Consider the following 21,878-nt stretch of genomic DNA (forward strand, 5'->3'; position numbering starts at 1 on the left):
GTGCAGAGATGAGGCACTCCAGGGGCGAGTCGAGTGCTGGCCCCGCCCCCGGCACGGCCCCGCCCCCTAAGGGCCCCGCCCCGCCGCCTGCCCCACCGCCCACTTAGCGCGGCCGCCCCGCCAGGCCCCGCCCCGGCCCCGCCCCGGCCCCGCCCCTGCCCCGCCCCCGGGCGCGCTCTGCGCCTGCGCCGGCGTCTCAGGCCCTGGGGCCCGGCGGCCGCGGCTCTTTTGTTTCCCCGTCGGAGTCCGAGCCGGAGCCCGGAGCCCAGCCGAGTCGCAGCCGGGACGGGGTTCGGACCCGCCGCCGGCACTGCCAGCGCGCCCCGAGCGGCCCGCGGGACTGGAGGCGGACCCAGCCTGCCCGATGGGGCGCGCCCCCCGCCCGCCGCCGCCGGCCCGAGCCGCCGCCTGAGCCGCCCGCCCGCGCCATGGAGCCCGGCCGCGGCGGCCTGGAGGCCGTGGGCAAGTTCGAGTTCTCGCGCAAGGACCTGATCGGCCACGGCGCCTTCGCCGTGGTCTTCAAGGGGCGCCACCGGGAGGTGAGGGGCGCCGGCGGGCCCGGACCAAGCCCCGGCGAGGGGGCGCCCCCTCCTCCCCCCCCACGTCGGGGGGCCCATCCCCCAGCCCCAGCGGGTGTGCGGTGACCCACAGCCGGCCACCCGCGATCCCGCCTCACACCGGGACCCCCGGCCCCGCCCCACTCTCGGGGACCCCCATGTCTTCCTCACGCCCAGGCATCCCCACCCCGGGGCCATCCCCGCCACGCGCCCGGGGGGTTTCATGCCCACCCCCCCACATGGGCCCTTCGTCCCCATCCCCACATCCTGGGCTCCTGCTTCCCCGGACAGCCCATCTCTGCCACCCCACACCTGGGGCCTTTCCACTGGCATTGGAACCCCCCCCCAGGTGCTTACTCGGCCTGGGGGTGGCCCTCTACGGATTTCTGGGTTCCCGGCCCCTGAGGAACATCCATGCTTGCTTTTTAGAAGCATGACCTGGAGGTCGCGGTCAAGTGCATTAACAAAAAGAACCTGGCCAAGTCCCAGACACTGCTGGGGAAGGAAATCAAGATCCTCAAGGTGAGCGGGCTCTGGAAGCGGTAGGGGAGATGGCGGGGGATGAGTTAGCTTTGATCCTAAGAAACTTGGTTTCTGTCCTAGGAATTGAAACACGAAAACATCGTGGCTTTGTATGACTTCCAGGTAAGGCTCTGGGTGCGTCGGTGGTGGGGAGGGGGTGTGTTACCCTCCCTGGCTGGCCGGTGCACAGCCTCAGGCCGCACGACTGTGGGTCCCAGGCCAGCCAGGTGCTGAGACCCTGCTGGGTAGTGGAAGGTGCTAGGCCAGGGTCTTGTGTTGGGAGGAACTGGGCACCCCTGGGTGTGGATCGCTATCTGGCCTGTCCAACCGAGAGGCCTGAGCAGGACCCTGGAGACTTCTTTCTCGGCCCAGTTTGGGGCCTGCTTCCTCTGGGCATGCGGGGAGAGTCCTGCCGGCCCTAGCAGCCTGTCTGCCGTGGGCACCAGCAGGACACCACGGGTCGCCTTCCTGGGACTGACGGAGGTCAAGCTAGCTGCGGCGTGAGCCTCGGGGGGATCCGACCCAGTGGCCTAGACCGTGGGTCCTGTCCTCAGCGAAGGCCTGGGGCGGGGAGGTGCCGGGGCCTGGCCCACCTGTCTGGGCCGGCGGCTTGTTTGTTGACACTGCTCCAGCCTGGCATTGGCCGGTCCCTCCCTGCGTCAGGCTGGGGGAGGGGAGGGGCCCGCGGAGATTCCTTCTAGCTGGCAGTCGGGGCAGACAGCCCAGGCCAGAGGCAGCCGGCAACCAGGCGGCAGTCCACCTCAGGCCCAGCCGGCTCCGGAGGCCCCCTCCGGGTCCCTTCGCCGCCCTTGGGGCCGCAGGTGGGGCCCGGCTCCGGTGAGGGTCCGGGACCCTGGAGAGCCAGTTTGGGGACTGGGAACCTGAGGCGGATCTGCGGGCCAAAGTGCTGACTAATGGTTTTGAAACCTGTTTACTGAGGCCACGGGACCTGCCCCTGGCTGAGGGGAAGTTCCCAGCCCGGCTGTCTGTGTTTGGGTGGCCTCCGCCCTCCCCCTTGAGAGCCGGGTGGTGGCGTTGGGGGCTGTGGCATGACAGGAGGTGACAGGGGAGGGCACGGGTCCAGTGTGACAGCGAGTACTTGGAAGCCGGGTACGGGGCCGCTGAGGCTCCGTGTCCCAGGGCCAGGAGGGCGGGTCCCCCCCCCCCCCCCCCCCGTTTCCCTGTCCTCTCTCTCCTGCCCCCTCCTGCCCGGGCCACACACCTGGCTGTGGGCAGTGCGCTTCCTCTCGTGAGCGGCCTCGGCTTCCCCCGCCTGGAGGAAGTGCACAGAGGCCCGGCCTCTGCCCAGGCTCTGGGCCTCACTCCCTGGGGCCTGCGGAGGTCCCGGAGTCCTTAGACTTTTCTGAGACACACGGGACCTGGGAAAAATAGCTTTTAAAACTTTGAACAAGTAATTTGGCACAAGAAAAAAAAATTGATTATAAAGTGGCCTGGGACAAGGTAACCCCTTTATCTCGCTGGCCCCACACCGACGTTGGCGGTTTCTGGGTCTCTGCAGGGGCAGAAACACGTTCTTATGTACGGCTCTGCCACCACGTCGTCTGCTTCTGGCGGCCAGTGCCGTTTTCACTGGAGCCTGTATGTCAGGGAGGATCTCTGTCTGTATGCGGGACATCACAGCCCCCTCCCGGGAAGGTTACTGCTTCGGAGCCCAGACTCTGAAGCTAGGTGACCTAGTTCCAGTCCTGGTCTAAACTAGCTTTGAACTTAAACCAGCTGTGTGTCCTTGGACAAATACCTTAACGTGTCTGTGCCTCTACCTCTTGCGGGTGGAGACCCTGGCGTGGCGGGCTTGAAGCTGGCCGTGGTGAGCCTCAAGTGCTTGGTAGCTGTTGTCTCCACACCGTTGTGGGTGTTACTGGAGAGTGTATTGGGTTCCATTGCCCGACATTCCATAGCTGACTGCATCCAGTCCCCCACTGATGAGACGTGGGATTTTCTGGGGTTCTGGCACGTCGGCAGTGTGGTCATGACCTTGTGCTCAGTTTGGGCCAGGTGTGTATCTGCAGCACAGGCTCCTAGACTGGGATCCCTGGGGAAGAGGGCCGTGCGCTTCTAGTTTGGTACAGTTGCCAAACTGGGGTCCCCAGAGGCTGGACTGGACGTGCAGCAGGGATGTGTACGGAAGGGCCGGTCTCCCCACAGCCTCTCTGGGAGGTCGGTTGTCAGACTTTGATCTCAGCAGAAAATGACATCCCCGTGTTTCTCACTTCCTGTGAGTGAGGCTCAGCATCTCGGTGTGTGAGTATTTGGAATCCCCCCTGCCTTCGGCCTGATTCCTTTGGTCTTTTTTTTTTTTTTTTTTACTGAGGCTGAATGGTGCCATGATGAGCGGCATGGGCCCTAGACCATACTGTCTTTGTCTGAACCCAGCTCCTCAATTCACTTACTTGTGTGACTGACCTTGGGCAAGCTTCTCAGTGTCACCTGTCGAATGGGAGACGGTAACAGTATGCCTGTGTGGTTGGGTGGTTGTGCTGAGAGATCTGTGCCTGCCATGTAACAACTGCTGTGTAAATGTTGTTGTTTTGTAGAAACTCTTTACATTTTAAGGAAAACTTTTCTGTGATATGTTGCAAGTATTTTTTCTGAAATTGTTCCTTTTCTGTTGTTGTTCTGTGGCCCTACGGAATAGGAATAGAGACGTTTGTCAGGTGATGTGGGTGCTGGGGGGTGGGTTGTACTCTATTCTGACCCATGGAGAGGCAGCTGGAGCCTGTGGTCTTCTATTGAGTCTACACCTGTGTGGTAGGTGGTAGCTTGGACGTGCTTTTGCCTAGGGAGGGTGGCCATTGCAGGATTCAGGATTAGGACTGTACCTGGCATGCCCTAGGAGGAGGGCTGATGCTCCCAGTTCTGACAGGGACCCCTCCCCCTCCCAAGGCCGGCTGGGTCCCACAGCTGGACATGACTCACTCAGGGCCAGCCTGGCCACAGACGGAGCCAGCGGACCTCCTGCTGGCTTACTCGAGGGCCTTTCGGGGCAGTGCTGGTCTGCCGCCTTGCCTTTCCTCTCCAAGAGGGACCATGGGCCAGGGGTGGAGTGGGTGGCGGTGGGTAGGGTGCAGGCTGGGTGGCAGCCCCTCGTACCAGATTCCGAGCTGGGGGCTGGTGAGGAGGCCCGAGGGAGAGTCCAGGTGCTTCTGGAAATGCCTGTAAGGTTGTGTTATTATGGTCTTAGCTATTTTTTTTAACTTAAAAATGTTTTTAACTTAGAATTTTGAAGTAGAACATATACTGGGCAAGTGGGAAACACAGATCATGAAGTGCTTTGGGGACCTCTTAGGTGAGGGGGGAGCTGGAACGGGCTGGCCCCAGGAGCTCAGAGCCTGAGTTTCTCTGAGCAGGTTGGGGGGCCTGTTGTGCTGCCTTTTGTGGGGACATCTCTCCGCCGGTCCACCCGCCTCTGAGCCCTGAACCCCAGCTCGGCTGCCTGGCCGTGTGCTCCTAACGTGGGGGCTTTGGGGCTGTGTGGTGTCCCGTCGTCAGCCTTGTGGGTCAGTGCCCTAGGACGGAGCTGCTCAGGGATCTGTGCAGGTCACGTCTGCAGTGTCGCCGTGGTGTGTGGCCACTGGGGCTTGGTGCGTCTCTGGGAGGAGCATGTGGTTTCTATTTTCCGAGGGCTCATGCCAGCTCACGCCTCCCCTGCCCTCTCCCCTGCGTTTCCCAGGCAGGGCCAGTGTGCCGGGCGGAGTGCGCCGTGGGGTGGGGGGCAGGCCACCCTGCAGCAGCTGCAGGAGGCTCCCCAAGCAAGAAAGGTGGGGCCGGGCACCCTTCCCTGCTGGGAGCTGGCTGGAAGAGGTCAGCCTGGGGCGGGGAGCGGCCCTGCTCCTGTGGGCGGCTGTGCTCTGGCCCCCGCTGGGGCTTTTGGCACCTTCCGGAGCCAAGAGGGCCAGCGTCCCCCGAGTTAACTAGGTCAGTGCCTGCCCACCTACCAGGCCCAGCCCAGGCAGGGAGTGGGATCCTATTAAGGCAAAGCACCTTAGCGCCCCATGGCGGGGTGGCCTCCTACGTGCCTGGATGCTCGGGCCAGCCCCGTCCCTGGGGCCTGTGGGCACCCTGCCAGGGGATTCGGAGGGCTCCCTGTCATCTTCCTGGAAAGGCTTTGCCATGTTGTCCACCTCAGGTGCGAGGGCGGGGAGACCCCCTCCCCAGCCTTGGGGGGGGTGGGACTGAGGGTTCCCCGCCCAGCCCTGCCCCTCCCTTGCCCCTGTATGACCGTGTCCACGGCCCGTGGCCTGTGACACGGACTGGAGCCGCCACGTCCAAGGCCAGCAGGGCAGCAGGGCATGTGGGTAGCTGGCCAAGGGGCCATGAGGGCGGCCCTGGGGTGTTCCCCATGGGCCATGGGGTGGATCCGTGCCTTGGCCACGTGTATGTTTCTGTGTAAGGTTGTGATGAGTTTCCAAGAACTTCCCCTGAGTCTGAGAAGAGGCCACCTGTTTCCGTCTGCCTCCCCCGGGGGGGAAGCTGTCCCGGTGGTTTCAAGTGTGTACTGAGTCTAGACTGACCCCGAGCAGGGTGCTTGGTGCCTGCAGCCGTGGGGTCCCTGCTCCCTCCCAGGCGAGCATGAGGCTGTGGTGGGTGGGTAGTGAGCTGGGCAGGGGCAGGCCGGCCGTGGCCACCTAGGGAGTGCTGACCAGCCTTTTCCTCCTGGGGGGCCCAGCCAGCTGGCATCCCAGGGAAGGGTGCGGGACACCCACTGGCAGTGCTGGAGGGAAGGCCTGACCCCAGGTGGATGGCGCAGCAGCTCTGGGGAGGGGCCCGGGCAGGGAGCTGGTCTGGAAAAGTTCCCCACCCGGGGGTGGGGAGTCACGCTACCGGGCTCTCTCGGGACCTGGCTTGCTGTCAGCACCCAGGCAGGCTGAGGGCGCCCTGGAGCTGGCTTCTGCTTCCCAGGCCTGGCCATGTTTCCTGAGCTCACCTGGGAAGCGGCCCAGCCGGGGACGGCCAGTGGAGTGAGGCTGTCGCAGCTGGGGAGACAGATGCCAGCAGGACGGGGCTGGTCTGAAGCTGTGCTCTGGCCCAGGTCGTGGGAGACCCCCATCTGGCTTCCCTCACTCCAAGCCTTAATGCCCCATGCGAGGTTGGCTTGGCTCCGTGCCCTTGGCCCTAGGCCTGCTGTGCTCTCTCCCTGCCGGCCCTCTCTGCTCCCCACCTGGAGGGCCTGCTGGGGTGAGGCTGGCCTGGCTGATCGAGGCTGCAGGTGGGAGGAGCAGAGCGGGGAGCAGGTGCCTGGGTCCCCGGAGCCCCAGTGGCCTCCTGGCCTGCTGCTCACGTGCTGTCCAGGGAGGAGCCACAGGCCGTGGGGTGGCTCAGGGTGGTCTCAGGATGGGAGGCATTGGAGGAGGCGATCAGCCCTGATGTCCTCTGGGGAGCACTGGGAACAGTGGGCCGCAGGGATGGGGCATGTGCAGGGGTGGGCACGGGCCTGGGGCCCCAGGGGCCCATGGGGTGCAGTGTTTGGAGGGAGGGCACCCACCGTCATATTTGGAAGCCTGCGGTGGTTCACGTGTGGGGACAAGGCTGGGAGCAGGGCCCAGGCCCCGTTGGAAGGTCCTATGGGCTCTGAAGTACAAAGGGGACTCTTGTCACTTCTGCCAAGGGGGGCCTTCTTTCCAGGGGAAGTGGTCGTGGGGTCTGGGGCACTCCCAGATTCGGGGGCAGAGGGAGGCAGGCCAGGGGTTTGCACTCACTGCTCCCACACAGCCCTTGCCTCCCTGCCAGTCCTGGTGAGTCACTCCCTGGGGGGGCTTTGCTTCGTATTGCCTGTCACTTTGTCCGTGCCTGGCCTGGCTTGGCGGGGTGAGTTTAGGGCTCTTCCTTCTGGAGGTGCCTGGGTCTGAGTCCCAGTTCCGCCCCTCTACTGTATGGCTCAGGGCAGGGGACTTAGCTTTTCTGGGCCACTTGAGGCCAGAAAATTCCCGGTGCTCCCTGGAGCTCGCTGGTGAGGAGGAACCGTGGGGCATGTCCATGACGCAGCCAGGTGGCCCAAGGGCTGCTCCCCTGGGACGCTCCTAGGTTCCTGCCTCCTGTCCCCGCTCTGGCCTTGGCTGGGACCTCTGCCTGCAGTCCTCCACTCCCCTTCCGGCTGTCAGCTGCTGCCTGCTTTCTCCTCTCCATGCGTCGAGCCCCCCTGGCCCCACAGGAGACCGGGGACTCTCCTGGAGTTGCCCCTGTGTTATCTATTCACCGCAGCTGGCCTGGGAGGACCAGGCCTGGGAACGCAGGGTGGGGCACACTGGAGAGGCCTGTCCGCCCTGGGTGGGGGGTGAGTCAGGGTCGCCCCCGAGAGCACGCCCCACTATTCTACCTGCTGCCCAGGCTGTGTCTTGAACCCACGGCCCTCTGTTGCTAGAGCTCTGGGGGGCTTCTCATTAGGGGGGTACTGACATTATAACATGGGGTGTCCCCGGGGGCGCCTGGGTGGCTCATCTGCCTTCAGCTCAGGTCGTGACCCTGGGGTCCTGGGATTGAGCTTCACGTTGGGCTCCCTGCTCGGTGGGGAGCCTGTTTCTCTCTCTCCACTCCCCCTGCTTGTGTTCCCTCTCTCACTGTGTCTTTCTGCCAAATGAATAAATATTAAAAAAAACACAAACCCCAAAAACATGGGGTGTCCCCATGCAGCCGCTTGTGTCCTGCTCCATACCCATTGAGTGTGGTTGGGCCCAGGTGCTGCCAGATCTGGTGACAGGGTGGCTGAGCTGGAGGACCTGTCTCCTGCCAGGGAGGGCTTGGGGACATCCATGGGACCCGAGTCCACTGCTGGAGGTCGGGCCTTTGTGGATCAGTCTCAGAGGACTCCCCCCCCCCCCCCCCCCCCGGCAAGGCTGTTGAGAGATGTCCCTCTTGGAGTCACTTCCTTGCCTCCTCCCTTGCTGGCCACTGCGTGGGGAGGGGCTGGGCTGACTGTGTGCAGAGACCCCACCTGCCTGGTCGACTGGGTCTCCGGGGCTCAGATGGCGGGCACACCGCCTGGGGATCTCGGCAGCACTCCTGCCAGCAGCCGGAGCCCGTGGGTGGCATAGGCTCATGTGGATGCTGGTGGTGGGGCTGCCCGTGAACTGGCCGGGCCTCGAGCTCTGTAGTCTCGTCGCGGGGGGACCCTGCGAGGGATGTCAGCAGCACCCTTAGCCCATGTGTGGCTGGGTGCTGGGCCACGGGCTGGTGCAGCCCTCTGTAATCTTGTTGGTTGGGGTCCTTGATCCTGGAGTCAGGAGTGGTTTCTGAGCTTTGTGGGTCAAGGCGCTCCTAGTTTGGCCGTGTCCTTCTGGGGACCTGGGTCCCCCACTGGGTGGGTAGAATGTGAAGCTGACCCCTGTTGAAACTTCAGGGCTGGGCTGACCCTGATCTTGATGGGGACCTGGGCAGTTGAAGGTTACTCCTCAGACCCCGCTCCAGGGACCTCAGGTTCTCCCTGGGACTTGTCAAATAGGAGCCCTCAGATTGGTTCCTGCTCTTGTCAATCATGCCCGCATACCGGTGGCCTCAAAACCAAACAGCACAGCCTGGTCCTCATCCTCTGGCCACTTCCCAGCGGGCCCGCCGCGACACAGAAAAGCGGCCTGCTGGTGTCTTCCCTCGCCGGCCTCGCTTGTTTGCTGCCCGGGGATTGTGTTGAGGGCATGAGTGCCAAGTGCGTGGGTCACACAGGCGGAGAGGAGCTTCCTGGAGCACTACTGGTGTTGGGGGCAAGCAGTGGCCCCTCCTCCTCTCACTGCTGCTTCTCTGTCCTGCAGGAGATGGCCAATTCTGTTTACCTGGTCATGGAGGTGAGTTCCCGTGGCCCCGGCCGGGAGGATGGGGGGGCCGGACTCTCCTGGGTCCTGGTTCCTTGTCGCCTGGGGAGTAGAGGTTGGTCGCATGTCCATGGGTGTAGGGCCCCCCTGTCCACAGCTCCGGTGGCTGTGGCAGGTGTCTGAGGGGCGATCAGACCCTCTCCTGACCTTTTCAAGTAGGAGTTTCGAGGGACACCTGCCCCAGGAAGGAGCCCGGGAGCAGGGGGCTGGTGTAGGGTGGTGGGCGGTCCAGGAAGGGCCGCTGACCAGGCTGTGCTGATGGTCTGTTGCAGTACTGTAACGGCGGGGACCTGGCCGACTACCTGCACAGTGAGTGGACGCCCCTCGGCCCGGGGCTGCGCACCTAGCCTCGCCCTGACCCAGCCTGCAGGGCAGCCTGACGGAGGTGGGGGCCTCCTGTCCCCCCGCACTTGCTGCGGGAGGTGGATTGGCTCTGCAGGACAGAGGGGTCTGGAAGGCCCCTTGTGAGCAGGACTGATGTGCTTGGCAGGGCTGTGGTGCCTTCTGATGGCCGCCTGGCCCCACAGTGTCCCCGAAGCCCCTGGACGGCTGCTTTGCGGGCCGCTGGGCTGTCCTGAGCGTGCTGGGTCCCCAGCAAGGCCTGGCTGACCCCGGGGGGGTGGGGGGCAGGCACTCTGCAGGCCTCCAGGGGAGGTCTGGGGACAGAGAGAGGGTGCATCGGCGGCAGCACGTGCTGTCAGTGGCATGGTGGCTCGGAGACCCGGCAGCAGATGGGCCCACGGGGTGAGCGCTGGGCACGGCCCCCAAGGCCTCTGGGGTGGGGCTGTGGAGGGACGCTGTGCGGGAGCCTGCGGAGCCTGGAGCCCCTCACCCTGGTACCTGGCTGAGCCGTCGCTCCCCCTCCCCGCAGCCATGCGGACGCTGAGCGAGGACACCATCCGGCTCTTCCTGCAGCAGATCGCGGGCGCCATGCGTCTGCTCCACAGCAAAGGCATCATCCACCGGGACCTGAAGCCCCAGAACATCCTGCTGTCCAACCCTGGTGGGCGCCGCGCCAACCCCAACAACATCCGCGTCAAGATCGGTGAGGCCAGGGCCGGCCGGGGGGCTGGGGAGTTGGGGGGATGGGGGGCCGGGGCCGCCCTCCTCACAAACATACCCTTCCCTCCCTGCCCCGCAGCCGACTTCGGGTTCGCTCGGTACCTGCAGAGCAACATGATGGCGGCCACGCTGTGCGGCTCCCCCATGTACATGGTAGGTGGGTCGCCTCCGCCCCGGGCCCCGTGGGAGGGATGTGAGTCATGACCCACCCCCGTCCTCCGCCGCACATGGGGGGGGCAGTCTGTGTGGCTGGGCTGCTGTTCCCGACGACACCTGTGGCACTTGGGTGCCAGCTGGCTCGCGTCTCTGACGGGCGGGTGTTGACACGAGACTCGGGTCACGGAACGCTGTGTCCGTCCCGGCCACGGTGCTGACCTGTAAGCTTCGCACCCGTAGGCCCCCGAGGTCATCATGTCCCAGCATTACGACGGGAAGGCGGACCTGTGGAGCATCGGCACCATCGTGTACCAGTGCCTGACGGGGAAGGCGCCCTTCCAGGTGAGCGAGCCCCAGGTCAGGCGTGGGCCTAGCGCCACTTGGCACCCTGCACCGGACGCTTGGCTCTGGGTCCCTGCTCGGCCGCCGAGCACCGCAGGCTGGCAGCCTTTGCTCTCGGGAGTCAGGTGGTCTTGTGGCTCCTTAGCATACAGTCCTGTGGGGCCCCGTCCTGCTCCAGGCCAAGCTGGAGTCCGTGAGCTCCAGCGTTCATCTGCGTGTGCCCAGGTGTATGTCTGAACCCTTGTGCCCTCTCTCCTGCCCAGGCCCTGTTGGCGTGAGGCACTGAACAGGGCTGAGGCCCCGAGGGGCACCACATGTGAAAGCAGTGGCTGGGTCGGCAGTGGGGCTGCAGAGGGCCAGGGGCTCCGAGCCGCGCTGTGCCGGGCTATGCGTCCCGTCATGACTTCTGGCTTGATGGCGCAGCTCTCAGCTGTTGCCGCCTGGTGACCTCGGCTGGCCTCTAGCTCTCTGTACTCCAGTCTGCTGTTCCCTCCCGACGTGAGCATGCGGGGGGCTGTCCCTCGCTGTCAACCCTAGAGGGTTGGGTGGTCTCCTGCTCTTGGCGGCTCACTGGCACCAGGAACAGCCGCGTGCGGTGAGCACAGATGGCTGACTGTACATGTTGCCCGCCAGGCGCTCCCCGGAGGTACGGTGCCCACAGGGAGGGGAAGGCTGGTGCTGGGCGCAGGGACTGTTGTTTTCTTTCAAAAGGCAAACATCCAGTCCCACCAGATACCCAAGACCATCCTAACCAGTCTGCCCTGGGTGGGAGGGAGGCCTGGCCGCTGTTATGTGGTCCCTGTGGTCTGCAGCCTGGATGGGGCAGAGGAGGGAGGCCACCCCTGGGAGCACGGGTGTGCCTGCGGTGCTTGGTCCAGGGCCCCAAGCTCCGGCCTGCTGTCACAGTTGGGGGGGCCTTGCGTGGGGCTTGGAGGCTCCGAGGGGAGCTCACGCTGCCGTCTCCTGCCAGGCCAGCAGCCCCCAGGACCTTCGTCTCTTCTATGAGAGGAACAAGACGCTGGTCCCCACGTAAGTGCCTGGTGTTGCCCGCTCCCGCCCCTTCCGCTGACCCCGGTGGGCAGCGCGTCATGTTGTCTCTGCCCCGCCAGCATCCCCAGGGAGACGTCAGCCCCGCTGAGACAGCTGCTGCTTGCCCTGCTGCAGCGGAACCACAAGGACCGCATGGACTTCGGTGAGTGGCCCCTGGGTGGCCCACAGCGCGCGTCTGCTCCTCACGGCCTACCGGGTCGGGGCACGGCCTCCTGGCCACGTGCCACTCTCCCTCGGCTCCCGGGCACCCACAGGCTGTTAAAACCCCGGTTTTACAACGGGAAGTGGGGCCACTAGGAAAACCCATGAGGCAGGGTGGGCGGTACTCAGGTGGCGGCATGAGGAGCCACCTGCTGGGGCCGCCTCCGCCTCCATCAGCCAGGGTTCCCGCGCCTGCGAGAGCTCAGGCCCCAGCGGCACTGGGGGGCCAGAGCCCTGGGCTCAGGGCTCTGAGGCCTCTCTGGCCTTCTCCCACAGACGAGTTCTTCCATCATCCTTTCCTCGACGCCAGCGCCGCCGTGAAGAAGTGTGAGTCCCCTGAGGGTCCTGGTGCCGCCGAGGCCCTGGCGGGGCTGGATGGGAGCTCAGGTGCCACAGCTGCTGGGGGGGTGGGAGCCGCCCGTGTGCTGACCTGTGCCCTCCGCCAGCCCCTCCCGTGCCTGTGCCCTCGTACCCGAGCTCGGGCTCCGGCAGCAGCTCCAGCAGCAGTTCCGCCTCGCACCTGGCCTCCCCGCCGGTGAGTCCCCCGCTGGCAGCCGGGCCTGGGCTTCTCCCCCTGGGGTTCGTCCTCACGCTGGGGACACTACGCCCTCAGGATACCTGCCGTTCGCACTAGCTGCGGACAGAGAAGTTCAGGTTGTGGAAGGTCAGAGCATGACGAGTTGGGAGAAGCGCTCATAGCTCCCACCGCCAGCCCTCGTGTCCCAGAGGCCGGCCTGCTAGGTGTGGGTCTGTGTGTGCTGGCCTGTGCACGCGTGGGCATGGGGGCCGGGTGGTCCTGCGTCCTGGAGTGCAGCCCCGCACGTGTCCCCGGGACCTCGGCATGGGTTGGGGGGGACCTGCTGAGGGCACACACACAGACCTGGGGTGCCAGGGCCTGTGGTGCAGAGGATGGCTCTCCGCCACGGCGAAGGTAGATGTGGGATGCCTTCTGTCCTGAATGCAGAGCAGCCCTTTCAGGCCTCTGCAGGACTGATGGAGATGCAGGGGAAGTCTCCCCAGGAACTCTGGGAGCTGGGTGGCTGCGTCCGGGGACTGTCCCTATGGGGCCCAGCTGGCGGTAGACCACGCAGGAGCTGATGGGAAGGAGGGCTGAGCCCCATGTCAGCACCTGCAGCCCTGGTTTGCCCCGGGTCCTGGGGCCGAGTCTCAGTGACCTCCCCTGTGACCCCCAGTCCCTGGGAGAGATGCAGCAGCAGCTCCAGAAGACGCTCACGTCCCCGGCCGACGGGGCCGGCTTCCTGCAGGGCTCCCGTGGCTCTGGCGGCAGCAGCAAGGACTCATCCTGCGACACGGATGACTTTGTCATGGTCCCGGCCCAGTTTCCAGGTCAGAAGCTGGGAGTGGTTCCGGTGTGAGCGTGCGTGTGACTTCATGCGCGCACATGTGTGTGCGTGTGCGCGTGCCTTTGAACCTGTCTCCGTGTGTGTCCTCGGGGTCTGGGAGCTTCCCTACCAGGTGGGCTTGGCTAGGGGGTCCAGACCACGCCATCCCACTTTTCCGGGGCTGGCCTGTACACGGAGTCCCTGTGCTCTGACCCTGCCCTCTGGTCTCTGCTCCCAGGGAGGCAGCTGGTGTCAGTTTAGTATTTGTCGAGTACTGGTTCTCCGTGCTCTGCGACCCGCCCAACCCGTCCCCAAACTCTGTCCCAGGGTCTGAAGTTCCTTTTTTGACTCTGGGCATTGACGGTTCCTTTCGCTGTCCGTGGCCATCCCATGACTCTGGGGACGGGGCAGGGTTGGAGTGGTCCTACATCTCCAGGGTAGGGCCAGGAGGGCAGTGAGCCCGGAGACAGGGCCAGGAGAGAGCTTGATGGGGCAGGTGTGGGACCAGGGTCCCAGAGGAGGGGTCAGGTCCAGGCTGGGAGCCGCGGGTGCCTCGCCTGGAGGTGGCTGAAGGGTGGAACACGGAGGGCACACACAGAGTCTGCTTCAGAGCCCGAGGTTGGGTCAGGTTGGGGGACAGAAGTGGGGACTTGGGAGTGCTGCCTCCTCCCCCCCGCCCCTGCCTGGAGCCTCCCCCCGCCATCGGAATGGAGTGTGGGGCCATCAAGGAGCCGTGGTGGGTAAGGTGGCCCGGGAGCATGCAGTAGGCACTTGTCCTGGTGTGGGAGGTACCCAGGCCCAGCCTCACCCGTGTCCCGTCTGCAGGTGACCTGGTGGCTGAGGCAGCCGGTGCCAAACCTCCTCCGGACAGCCTCATGTGTAGCGGGTGAGCCCCCTGCCCTGCCCACTGCTGGTTTGGAGAGAGGGACATGCTGGCTCTTGGCAGTTGTTCCTTTGTCCTGTCTATGTTGTCTGTCCGTACCAGGAGCTCACTGGTGGCTTCTGCTGGCCTGGAGAGCCGTGGCCGGACCCCATCTCCTTCCCCGCCCTGCAGTAGCTCTCCTAGCCCCTCAGGGTGAGCAGGGCCTGGGGTGGGGTAGGGCTGTGAGGGGCCCCAAGCTGCGGTTAGGGCCCCCAGCCTCAGGTGGGGCTTTGCAAGACCTGTGTCCACGGGTCCTGTCGTCGAGGCCTTGCAGGTCACTGGCTTCTCGTGGGTGGCCCAGGAGGGGGCTGTGGCTGGAGGGATGTAGATCTGGGGGGTGTGGAGGGAGCTGCGGGACCAGGTGGGCTCAGGGCCCCAGAGCCAAGCGGGGGACCAGCCCCAGCTGGCCTTCTATCACATGTGTCTGTGGCACAGGGTGCTTGGGATGGGGTGTGAACAGTTCTGGGTGCCGGAATGGTGGCCTGTGCAGAGCTGAGGAAGCAGGTGGCCTCCGTGGCCTCTGCCGCCTGGTGTTTGGGGCTGGGGTTCAGCTCAGTGTGCTGTTTCTGTTCACAACTCCCCCCCTCCCTGCTTGTCTTCCCACTGCAGCCGGGCCGGCCCCTTCAGCAGCAGGTGTGGCGTGTCCGTCCCCATCCCAGTCCCCACGCAGGTGCACAACTACCAGCGCATTGAGCAGAACCTGCAGTCGCCTACCCAGTACCAGACCACACGGTGAGCATAGTCCCCTCTGACCTCTGACACACCGTGACTGACTACAGAGGTCCCCCTGGGGGCAAAGGGTGTGTCCTAGAGAACTACAGTGGGAACACCCCCGCCGTAGCTCACTTGGAGTGATCTAGGGTTGTCCCATATGTACAGTTGTGCAGGCTGTGCACTGTGTAAATTTCATTGATACTGTTTTAGGATGTGTGGAGGTTTTAGGTTTATTAGGATAGTTTTTTGGTAGATGTTAGCAAGGGATCTTGAATTTACAAAACTCAGCATTGACTTTTTTGGAAAAAGATTTTATTTATTTGGTAGAGAGAAAGAGACAGGGAACACAAGCTGGGGGTGGAGGGAAGTGGGAAAGGGGAGAGGCAGGCTCCCCACTGAACAGGGAGCCAAAGGCAGGGCTCAGTCCCAGGACCCCAGGATCATGATCTGAGCCGAAGGCAAACACTTAACAACTGAGCCACTCAGGTACCCCTCAGAATTGATTTTTGACAAATTTCAACAAATGCTACAGGAGAAGGCCCCCTCGTTTTTTTAATTCATGGAGAGTTCCTGTGGGCTAGTGGTTGGCCTGGCAGGGACTGTGACCACAGGTCTGAGGATGCCCAAGGAAACACTGGGGTTTTTTGCTCCCTACTTACTGCTCTAGGCAGGAGGGTGAGCAGTCCATTCTCCTTGGAGGCTCCTGAGTGAGACCCGTTATTTGGATGGAGGGTTGAGCCATCTGGTATGGGCATGACCCTCACCATGTGTGGCTGGGGCTTCACCTCCCCACGCCTGCTCCTGTCCCCAGGTCCTCTGCCATCCGCAGGTCGGGCAGCACCAGCCCCCTGGGCTTTGCCCGCCCCAGTCCGTCCCCACCGACCTACGCTGAGCACGGCGCCACCTTGGCCAGGAAGCTGTCCCTGGGAGGGGGCCGGCCCTACACACCATCTCCACAAGGTGAGCCTGGATGCTCCTGGTGGGAGCTGCTGAAGGGGGTCCTTCCTGGGCTGGAGTGTAAGGGGAGGGGGCTGGCTCTCTCTGTCGGGGCATGACCCTGGTGACTTCTCTCTCTCAAGTTGGAATCCTCCCCGAGCGGCCGGGCTGGAGTGGGGCACCCTCCCCGCAAGGAGCTGAGATGCGGGGAGGCAGATCCCCTCGTCCAGGTAGGTGCGGCCTTGGCCCTGGGCAAGAGCCAGCTTCCCGCTTGCAACGGTCACTGGTGCACAGGGAGGGAGGGTTGGGTCCTGGGGGACTGTTCACAAGTTCAGGCTGTGGCTGTGGAGGGGTATGGAGGGCCTCGGTGTCCGCGCGCACCTTGCAGTGTGACTGGGTAGGGGCAGTAGGCTGGACTGGAGGGCCTCACACATGCTCCTCTTGCTGCTGGGCTGGGCGGGCCCCACGTGGGAGTGACCTGGCCTTGTCCTGTCCTGCCCCAGGCTCCTCTGCACCTGAGCACTCTGCGCATGCCGCTGGGCTGGGCTGTCGCCTGCACAGCGCTCCCAACCTGTCTGACCTGCACGTCGTCCGCCCTAAGTTGCCCAAGCCCCCCACGGACCCCCTGGGGGTGGCATTCGGCCACCCCCAGTCCAGCCCCCCACAGCCGGCCCACGGGCTACAATCCTGCCGACCCCTGCGAGGCTCGCCCAAGCTGCCTGACTTCCTGCAGCGCAACCCCCTGCCCCCCATCCTCGGCTCCCCAACCAAGGTAATGGGCCCCGGAGCTGGTGGGGCAGGGAGGGAGCGGCCAGTGTGGCTCTGCCCCGAGGACCCCTTCCCGCCCGCCTGGCAGGATGCCCGCGGGACATGCTTCCGGCCCCAGAACTGCAAGTGCCCCATGGGCTCTGGCTCTGCTCACGCCAGCTGCTTAGCTCAGTCTCCATAGCATTCTCGTTGGAGAAGCAGGGGCCGGACCCATAGTGACACGTGGGGTTTCTGAGGGCACACATGTGCCTGGGTATTGGGCATGTGTGGGGCGCGTACTGCTTTCCTGCAGCAAACGAGGTCTTGCGCCTGTGCTGTGGACACCCGGTGATGGAGGCGTGGGGCCATGGCCGCGGCGGTCCGTCTTAGCTCCCCGCCCGCTCCTCCTAGGCCATGCCTGCCTTCGACTTCCCCAAGACCCCCAGCTCCCAGAACTTGCTGGCCCTCCTGGCCCGGCAGGGTGTGGTCATGACCCCGCCGCGGAACCGGACGCTGCCGGACCTCTCCGAAGCAGGACCGTTCCAGGGGCCACAGCTGGGCCCCGGCCTGCGGCCCGCCGAGGACAAGGGCCCCTTTGGCAGGTGCGTGGGAAGGGACTGTCCCGACTGGACTTGCCCGCCCGCGCGCTGGGAGAAGCTGGGAGTAGCTGGGAGTGGGCGGAGTAGCCCGCCTGTGGATAGGGCCGCCGTCTGCGCCGCCCCTCTCTGGGAGCCTTGCTGAGCTTACCTGGCGCGTCTGTTCACGGGGGCCACTAGCAGTGTCCAGGGTGGGCAGGACACGGCCAGCCGACAAGAAGCCTTGTGTGCCTGGCGTGCCGTGAGTTAGGGAGGGCCGGCTGGGCATTGCGGGCCAGGGCCCGGGCTGTCTCCTCAAGGCTCCTCGCCCTACAGGTCCCTCAGTACTGGCCGCCTCACTGATCTGCTCCTTAAGGCTGCGTTTGGGACCCAGGCCCCTGACTCGGGGAGCACGGACAGCCTGCAGGAGAAGCCTATGGAGATCGGTGGGTGGGCGGGCAGCCTCCCTGGGGTGGGGGTGGGCCGGGACCCCCCAGGTTCTGAGCCTTTTCTCCTGTTCTTGCAGCGCCCTCTGCTGGCCTCGGAGGGAACCTGCACCCAGGAGCCCGTGCTGGGGGGGCCAGCAGCCCGTCTCCCGTGGTGTTCACTGTGGGCTCGCCCCCCAGCGGGACCACGCCACCGCAGGGTCCCCGTGCCAGGGTGTTCTCAGGTGAGGACCGCACGGTGCTGCTCCAGGTGGCAGGGCATAAGCGGCAGTGCGGGTCAGAAGGCAGAAGTGGGAGGCAGTGTCGGTCTTACTCGTGGAGCAGGCCTAGTACCCACAACACCCGCGCCTGCAGCCGCCCTGGGAGGCCTGTCCTTGTGGGTCAGGGGTCCCGGGCTCGGACCCAGGCATGCCCATAGCTCCTGCCTCAGGACTGGAGGGCCCACCTGCTGTGGGCCAGGAGGCAGGAAGGACAGGGCATCCACGGTGGGCTCTGCTCGGGGGCGGAGGAGGAGTGGAGACCTGGGCGTGCAGAGCAGGTGGGAAGGGGTTTGCGTTGGGGAGTTGAGAGGAGTGTGTCCTGAATCGGCTGCCCGCGGGCCTCTCCCTGCAGTGGGCTCCTCGAGCTCCCTTGGCTCCGCTGGCTCCTCCTCTGCCCGTCACCTGCCCCCCGGGGCCTGTGGGGAGGCTGCCTCGGACACTCCGGCCCCTGGCCACTGCTGCGGCTTTGCTGACCCTGTTACTGCCAACCTGGAGGGCGCTGTGACCTTCGAGGCCCCCGATCTCCCTGAGGAGACTCTGATGGAGGTGAGGGCCCCCAGGCGTGGGCAGCGGGTCCTGGTTTGGGGAGGGTGGGGGTGATGGTTGGGCTGCAGGTCCTGGGAAGGGGAGGGTGGCGATGTCTGGGGAGGGGTCTACCACTTCCACCACCTCGCACACCCCCCCACCCCCGCAGCAAGAGCATACGGAGATCCTGCACAGCCTGCGGTTCACGCTGGTCTTCGTCCAGCACGTGCTGGAGATCGCGGCCCTGAGAGGCAGTGCCAGCGACACGGCCGGGGGGCCCGAGTCCCAGCTGCAGGAGAGCGTGGTGGCCGACCAGATCAGCCTGCTGAGCCGGGAGTGGGGGTGCGTGGGCCCTGCAGGGCCGGGGCAGGGGGGCCGGGGGCGGCCCGGGCTCCAGGCCCCTGTGCCTCCTGACGCGTCTGTGGCCCCGCAGCTTCGCGGAGCAGCTGGTGCTCTACCTGAAGGTGGCCGAGCTGCTGTCCTCGGGCCTGCAGACTGCCATCGACCAGATCCGGGCCGGCAAGCTGTGCCTGTCGTCCACCGTGAAGCAGGGTGAGTGCTCGCCCTCAGGGGCTTCGACGGAGGCCGGAGAGGTGGCCAGGTGTGGAAGGTCGGGGAGAGTCCGGGGGAGGGGAGGAAAGGCCTTTGGAGGAGTTGCCGGGAGTAGCCAGGGCTCCTGGGGACGGAAGGGGCCGTGCCGTGCTGACAGAGGCTGTGCTTGCCCTGGCCCTACCCGCAGTGGTGCGGAAGCTGAACGAGCTGTACAAGGCGAGCGTGGTGTCCTGCCAAGGGCTCAGCCTGCGGCTGCGGCGCTTCTTCCTGGACAAGCAGCGGCTGCTGGACCGCATCCAGAGCGTCACCGCCGAGAAGCTCATTTTTAGCCACGCGGTGCAGATGGTAGGCCTGTGCGTCGGGCGGGAGGGCCACCACTTGCCGGGCTCAAGGCCAGGGTCCCCCCGCCAGCGCTTGCCTCTGGGCTCCCCAGGCCCAGCCCGTGCCCGGAGCCTGTCTGGGCCTCGGGTCCAAGGAGGAGGCCCCGTGCTCAGGCCTTAATGGCGGGTGTGTGTTTCCCAGGAGCGGCCAGGACAGGCGACCCCGCTGCAGGGCTCACCACAGGAGCCCAGGTCTCCTCTGCTCCCGCGACTTCAGGGTCTCGGAGCCTAGGAAGAGTTGGCTGGGAGGTGGAGGCTGTGTTTGACGATGTTAGTTTATAGCATGCATGCGCAGGCACAGCAAGCGTCTGAGGGAGAGCGTGCCGCCGCCTCTGCAGGGGTGATGGGCGGTGAGGTAGGCCGGCACAGCCGGTGCTGCCAGGGGGTGCTCTCCATGGCAGCGGTGGCCCGGGGCGGCACGAGTTTCTCTGTTCAGGCCCCCACGTGGCCCTGGTGGTCCTCACCGTGGGCCATGTCCTCATTTGAGCTGCCCGCTGTGTGTGCGGCAACAGTCGGTTCCTGGTCCCGACTGTGGCTGGTGCGGGGCTTGGGCCAGCTGGCTGAGCCCCGGCCTCCCGCGAGCAGGTGCAGTCAGCCGCCTTGGACGAGATGTTCCACCGCCGGGAGGACTGCGTGCAGCGCTACCACAAGGCCCTGCTGCTCATGGAGGGGCTGCAGCACATCCTCAGCGACCAGGCGGACGTGGAGAACATCGCCAAGTGTGAGTGCCGCTGGGCTGGCCTGGGGAGGCCGCAGGGGAGGGGAGGGGAGGGGAGCGGGGCCTCCTGACCCAGCCGTCCCTCATTGCAGGCAAGCTGTGCATCGAGCGGAGACTCTCGGCGTTGCTGAGCGGCCTCTGTGCCTGACCCGCGAGGTGCCTGGCTCACGGGGCCCCAGGGGCTGAATCTCCTCTGCCAGTCCCCCAGGCTGACGGACGGGCAGCCGGCTGGCCAGGCTCAGTGGAACAAGCCTGCGGCCGTGGTGCTGCCTGCTGCTGCTGGGGAGAAGCTGGGGGGCTCCCGAGCCAAATGGCTGAACTCTGTTGTGGGGGGTTTGGGGCGCCTGAATCTGGGCAGTCCCCCCACCGCCTCACCGGCGGGCTGAGCTCCCGGCCACCTTGAAGGCAGGTGGGTACATGCAGCCGGTCCCCAACCCCAGCCAGACCTTGGGGCAACCCTGATGCCGGCTGCCATGCTGAGGACAGGTGGAGGCACTGAGATAGCTCTGCCCAGGAGAAGGTGCGGCCGCCTGGTCCCCCTCTTTCCCCGCGACCACCCACCCAGCTTTGTGAATCACGGAGCACTTTACGCAGGCGCAGTGCTGCCTGCTGCGCTAGGAGGCGTGTGTACAGACTTATATACATATATACATATATAAATAGCCGTGCGAGCGTGTGTGCTGTCTGCCCAGGACCTTCCTGGGGAGACACAGACGTCTTATTTAAATGTTCTTTTAGGGACGGACAGTATGAAGCACCAAGCTTTCTGAACCCAGAACAGACGTTGAAGTCTATTACACTTTACTCCTGAAACGTGTCTTATTTTTCTGCAGCTCTTTTTTTTAACAAAAGAAGAAAATTTGTAGAAGTTTAGGGTTTGTTTTGGAAGCGGGAGGCAGGATGGGCTGGGTCCTCAGTGTCACGTGGAGGCCGGTGGTGGCTGAGAGGGCGGCCCTCTCCCTTCCCCCCCGCGCTGACCTGGAGGCGGTGGGCGGGCGAGGGGGGATCGTGTGCATGGCCTCCCGTCAGCTTTCACAGAGGGTGTGATGCCAAAGTCGTATGCCACCCCCAGGCTGGGTCTCGGCTGCTCTGGGGGACTGGCAGGGGGGCTCTGCCTCGCCCCCCTCATTGTGTCTTGGAGAGGGCAGACGAAGTGCTCTGGGCGAGGGGTTGAAGGTCTTACATCAAGACACGGACATCTGTGTGTTCCTTTCTCTGCAATACTTGAAATCTCGGAAGTAGCCCTGTGAGTCGTTCCTGGGCCGGCCTGTGGCTCTCTTCTTGCTGCCAGAACCCATGCGTATTTACTGGTTTACGGTCGGCTGGGACCCAGGCCACCAGGAGGCTGGTGCCACGGGAGGGAACGCAGGCAGCGGGCCACCACGCCGCCCGCCTCCCGGCGTGTGTGCTCTTGGCCCATCCTGTTTCCAGCATTCGGCACCGGACCCTTGGTCTACTTTAAAGGAGTTTCGTGTGATCCTCCACTCCCTCCATTTGCATTACGTTGTGTAATACTGACTGAAGGAAATAAACCTTTGGAACTGAGTGGGAGTGGCCTCTCTAGTGTGTCTCACGCTGCGGCCCGGGGGCCTGTAGCAGCACGAGGAGTCACCCTGTCCGTGACCCCCAGGGCGCAGACCCCTGGGGCTACACTAGGTGCTGTGATGTGAGTTTGGGGCTGCGTTGACCCCTACCACCAGGGACACCGCGTTCGTCTCTGGGGGGACACGTGGGAGGGGGGTGCGGGTTGAGAGGGGAACCAGCTCTGGACCGTGTGGCTGCTGTGCCACGCTGGCCCCGTCTCGTGGGCAGGAGGGCCTGCTTTCTCCATGTCCTCCCCGATGCCATCTGTCTGGATCCCGGCCATGCTGCCGCTGGAGCGGGGTTTCCCTCACGCCTGGTGACCTCCAGCACCGTCTCTGGTGCTTGTTGGCCATTTCTAGGTAGGTTAGGTGCAGGATTTGCATTCTTAAGACTGTATACTGTTTCTGTGAGTTTTAAAAATAACTCATTACCAGAAAGGCTAACCGCAGGATTACATGAAAGTGCA

General features: G+C 64.8%; 1 protein-coding gene across 3 annotated transcripts; it reads left to right on the forward strand.

Moving 5' to 3' along the window:
• Nucleotides 1–202: 202 nt before the first annotated feature.
• ULK1 (unc-51 like autophagy activating kinase 1) lies at nucleotides 203–21,373 on the forward strand. 3 transcript variants are annotated; one of them, XM_059139507.1, is made up of 28 exons: nucleotides 204–539; nucleotides 987–1,079; nucleotides 1,161–1,202; nucleotides 8,840–8,872; nucleotides 9,172–9,208; nucleotides 9,771–9,944; nucleotides 10,041–10,114; nucleotides 10,358–10,459; nucleotides 11,430–11,488; nucleotides 11,569–11,651; nucleotides 11,987–12,037; nucleotides 12,157–12,245; nucleotides 12,904–13,057; nucleotides 13,879–13,939; nucleotides 14,039–14,128; nucleotides 14,585–14,707; nucleotides 15,501–15,649; nucleotides 15,769–15,855; nucleotides 16,129–16,397; nucleotides 16,784–16,974; nucleotides 17,284–17,393; nucleotides 17,474–17,617; nucleotides 18,006–18,199; nucleotides 18,348–18,520; nucleotides 18,612–18,730; nucleotides 18,918–19,075; nucleotides 19,696–19,831; nucleotides 19,921–21,373. In XM_059139507.1, exons 1-28 carry the CDS (start codon nucleotides 429–431, stop codon nucleotides 19,974–19,976), a joined length of 3,162 nt encoding a protein of 1,053 aa, XP_058995490.1. In that variant the 5' UTR covers nucleotides 204–428; the 3' UTR covers nucleotides 19,977–21,373. The 3 variants fall into 3 exon arrangements, with proteins under 3 accessions (XP_058995491.1, XP_058995490.1, XP_058995492.1); XM_059139508.1 differs by lacking the exon at nucleotides 14,039–14,128 and having other exon boundaries at nucleotides 203–539; XM_059139509.1 differs by lacking the exon at nucleotides 204–539 and having other exon boundaries at nucleotides 9,172–9,284.
• The last annotated feature ends 505 nt before the right edge of the window (nucleotides 21,374–21,878 follow it).

Source organism: Mustela lutreola, chromosome 11, assembly GCF_030435805.1.
Source record: "Mustela lutreola isolate mMusLut2 chromosome 11, mMusLut2.pri, whole genome shotgun sequence".
Classification (NCBI taxonomy): domain Eukaryota; kingdom Metazoa; phylum Chordata; class Mammalia; order Carnivora; family Mustelidae; genus Mustela; species Mustela lutreola.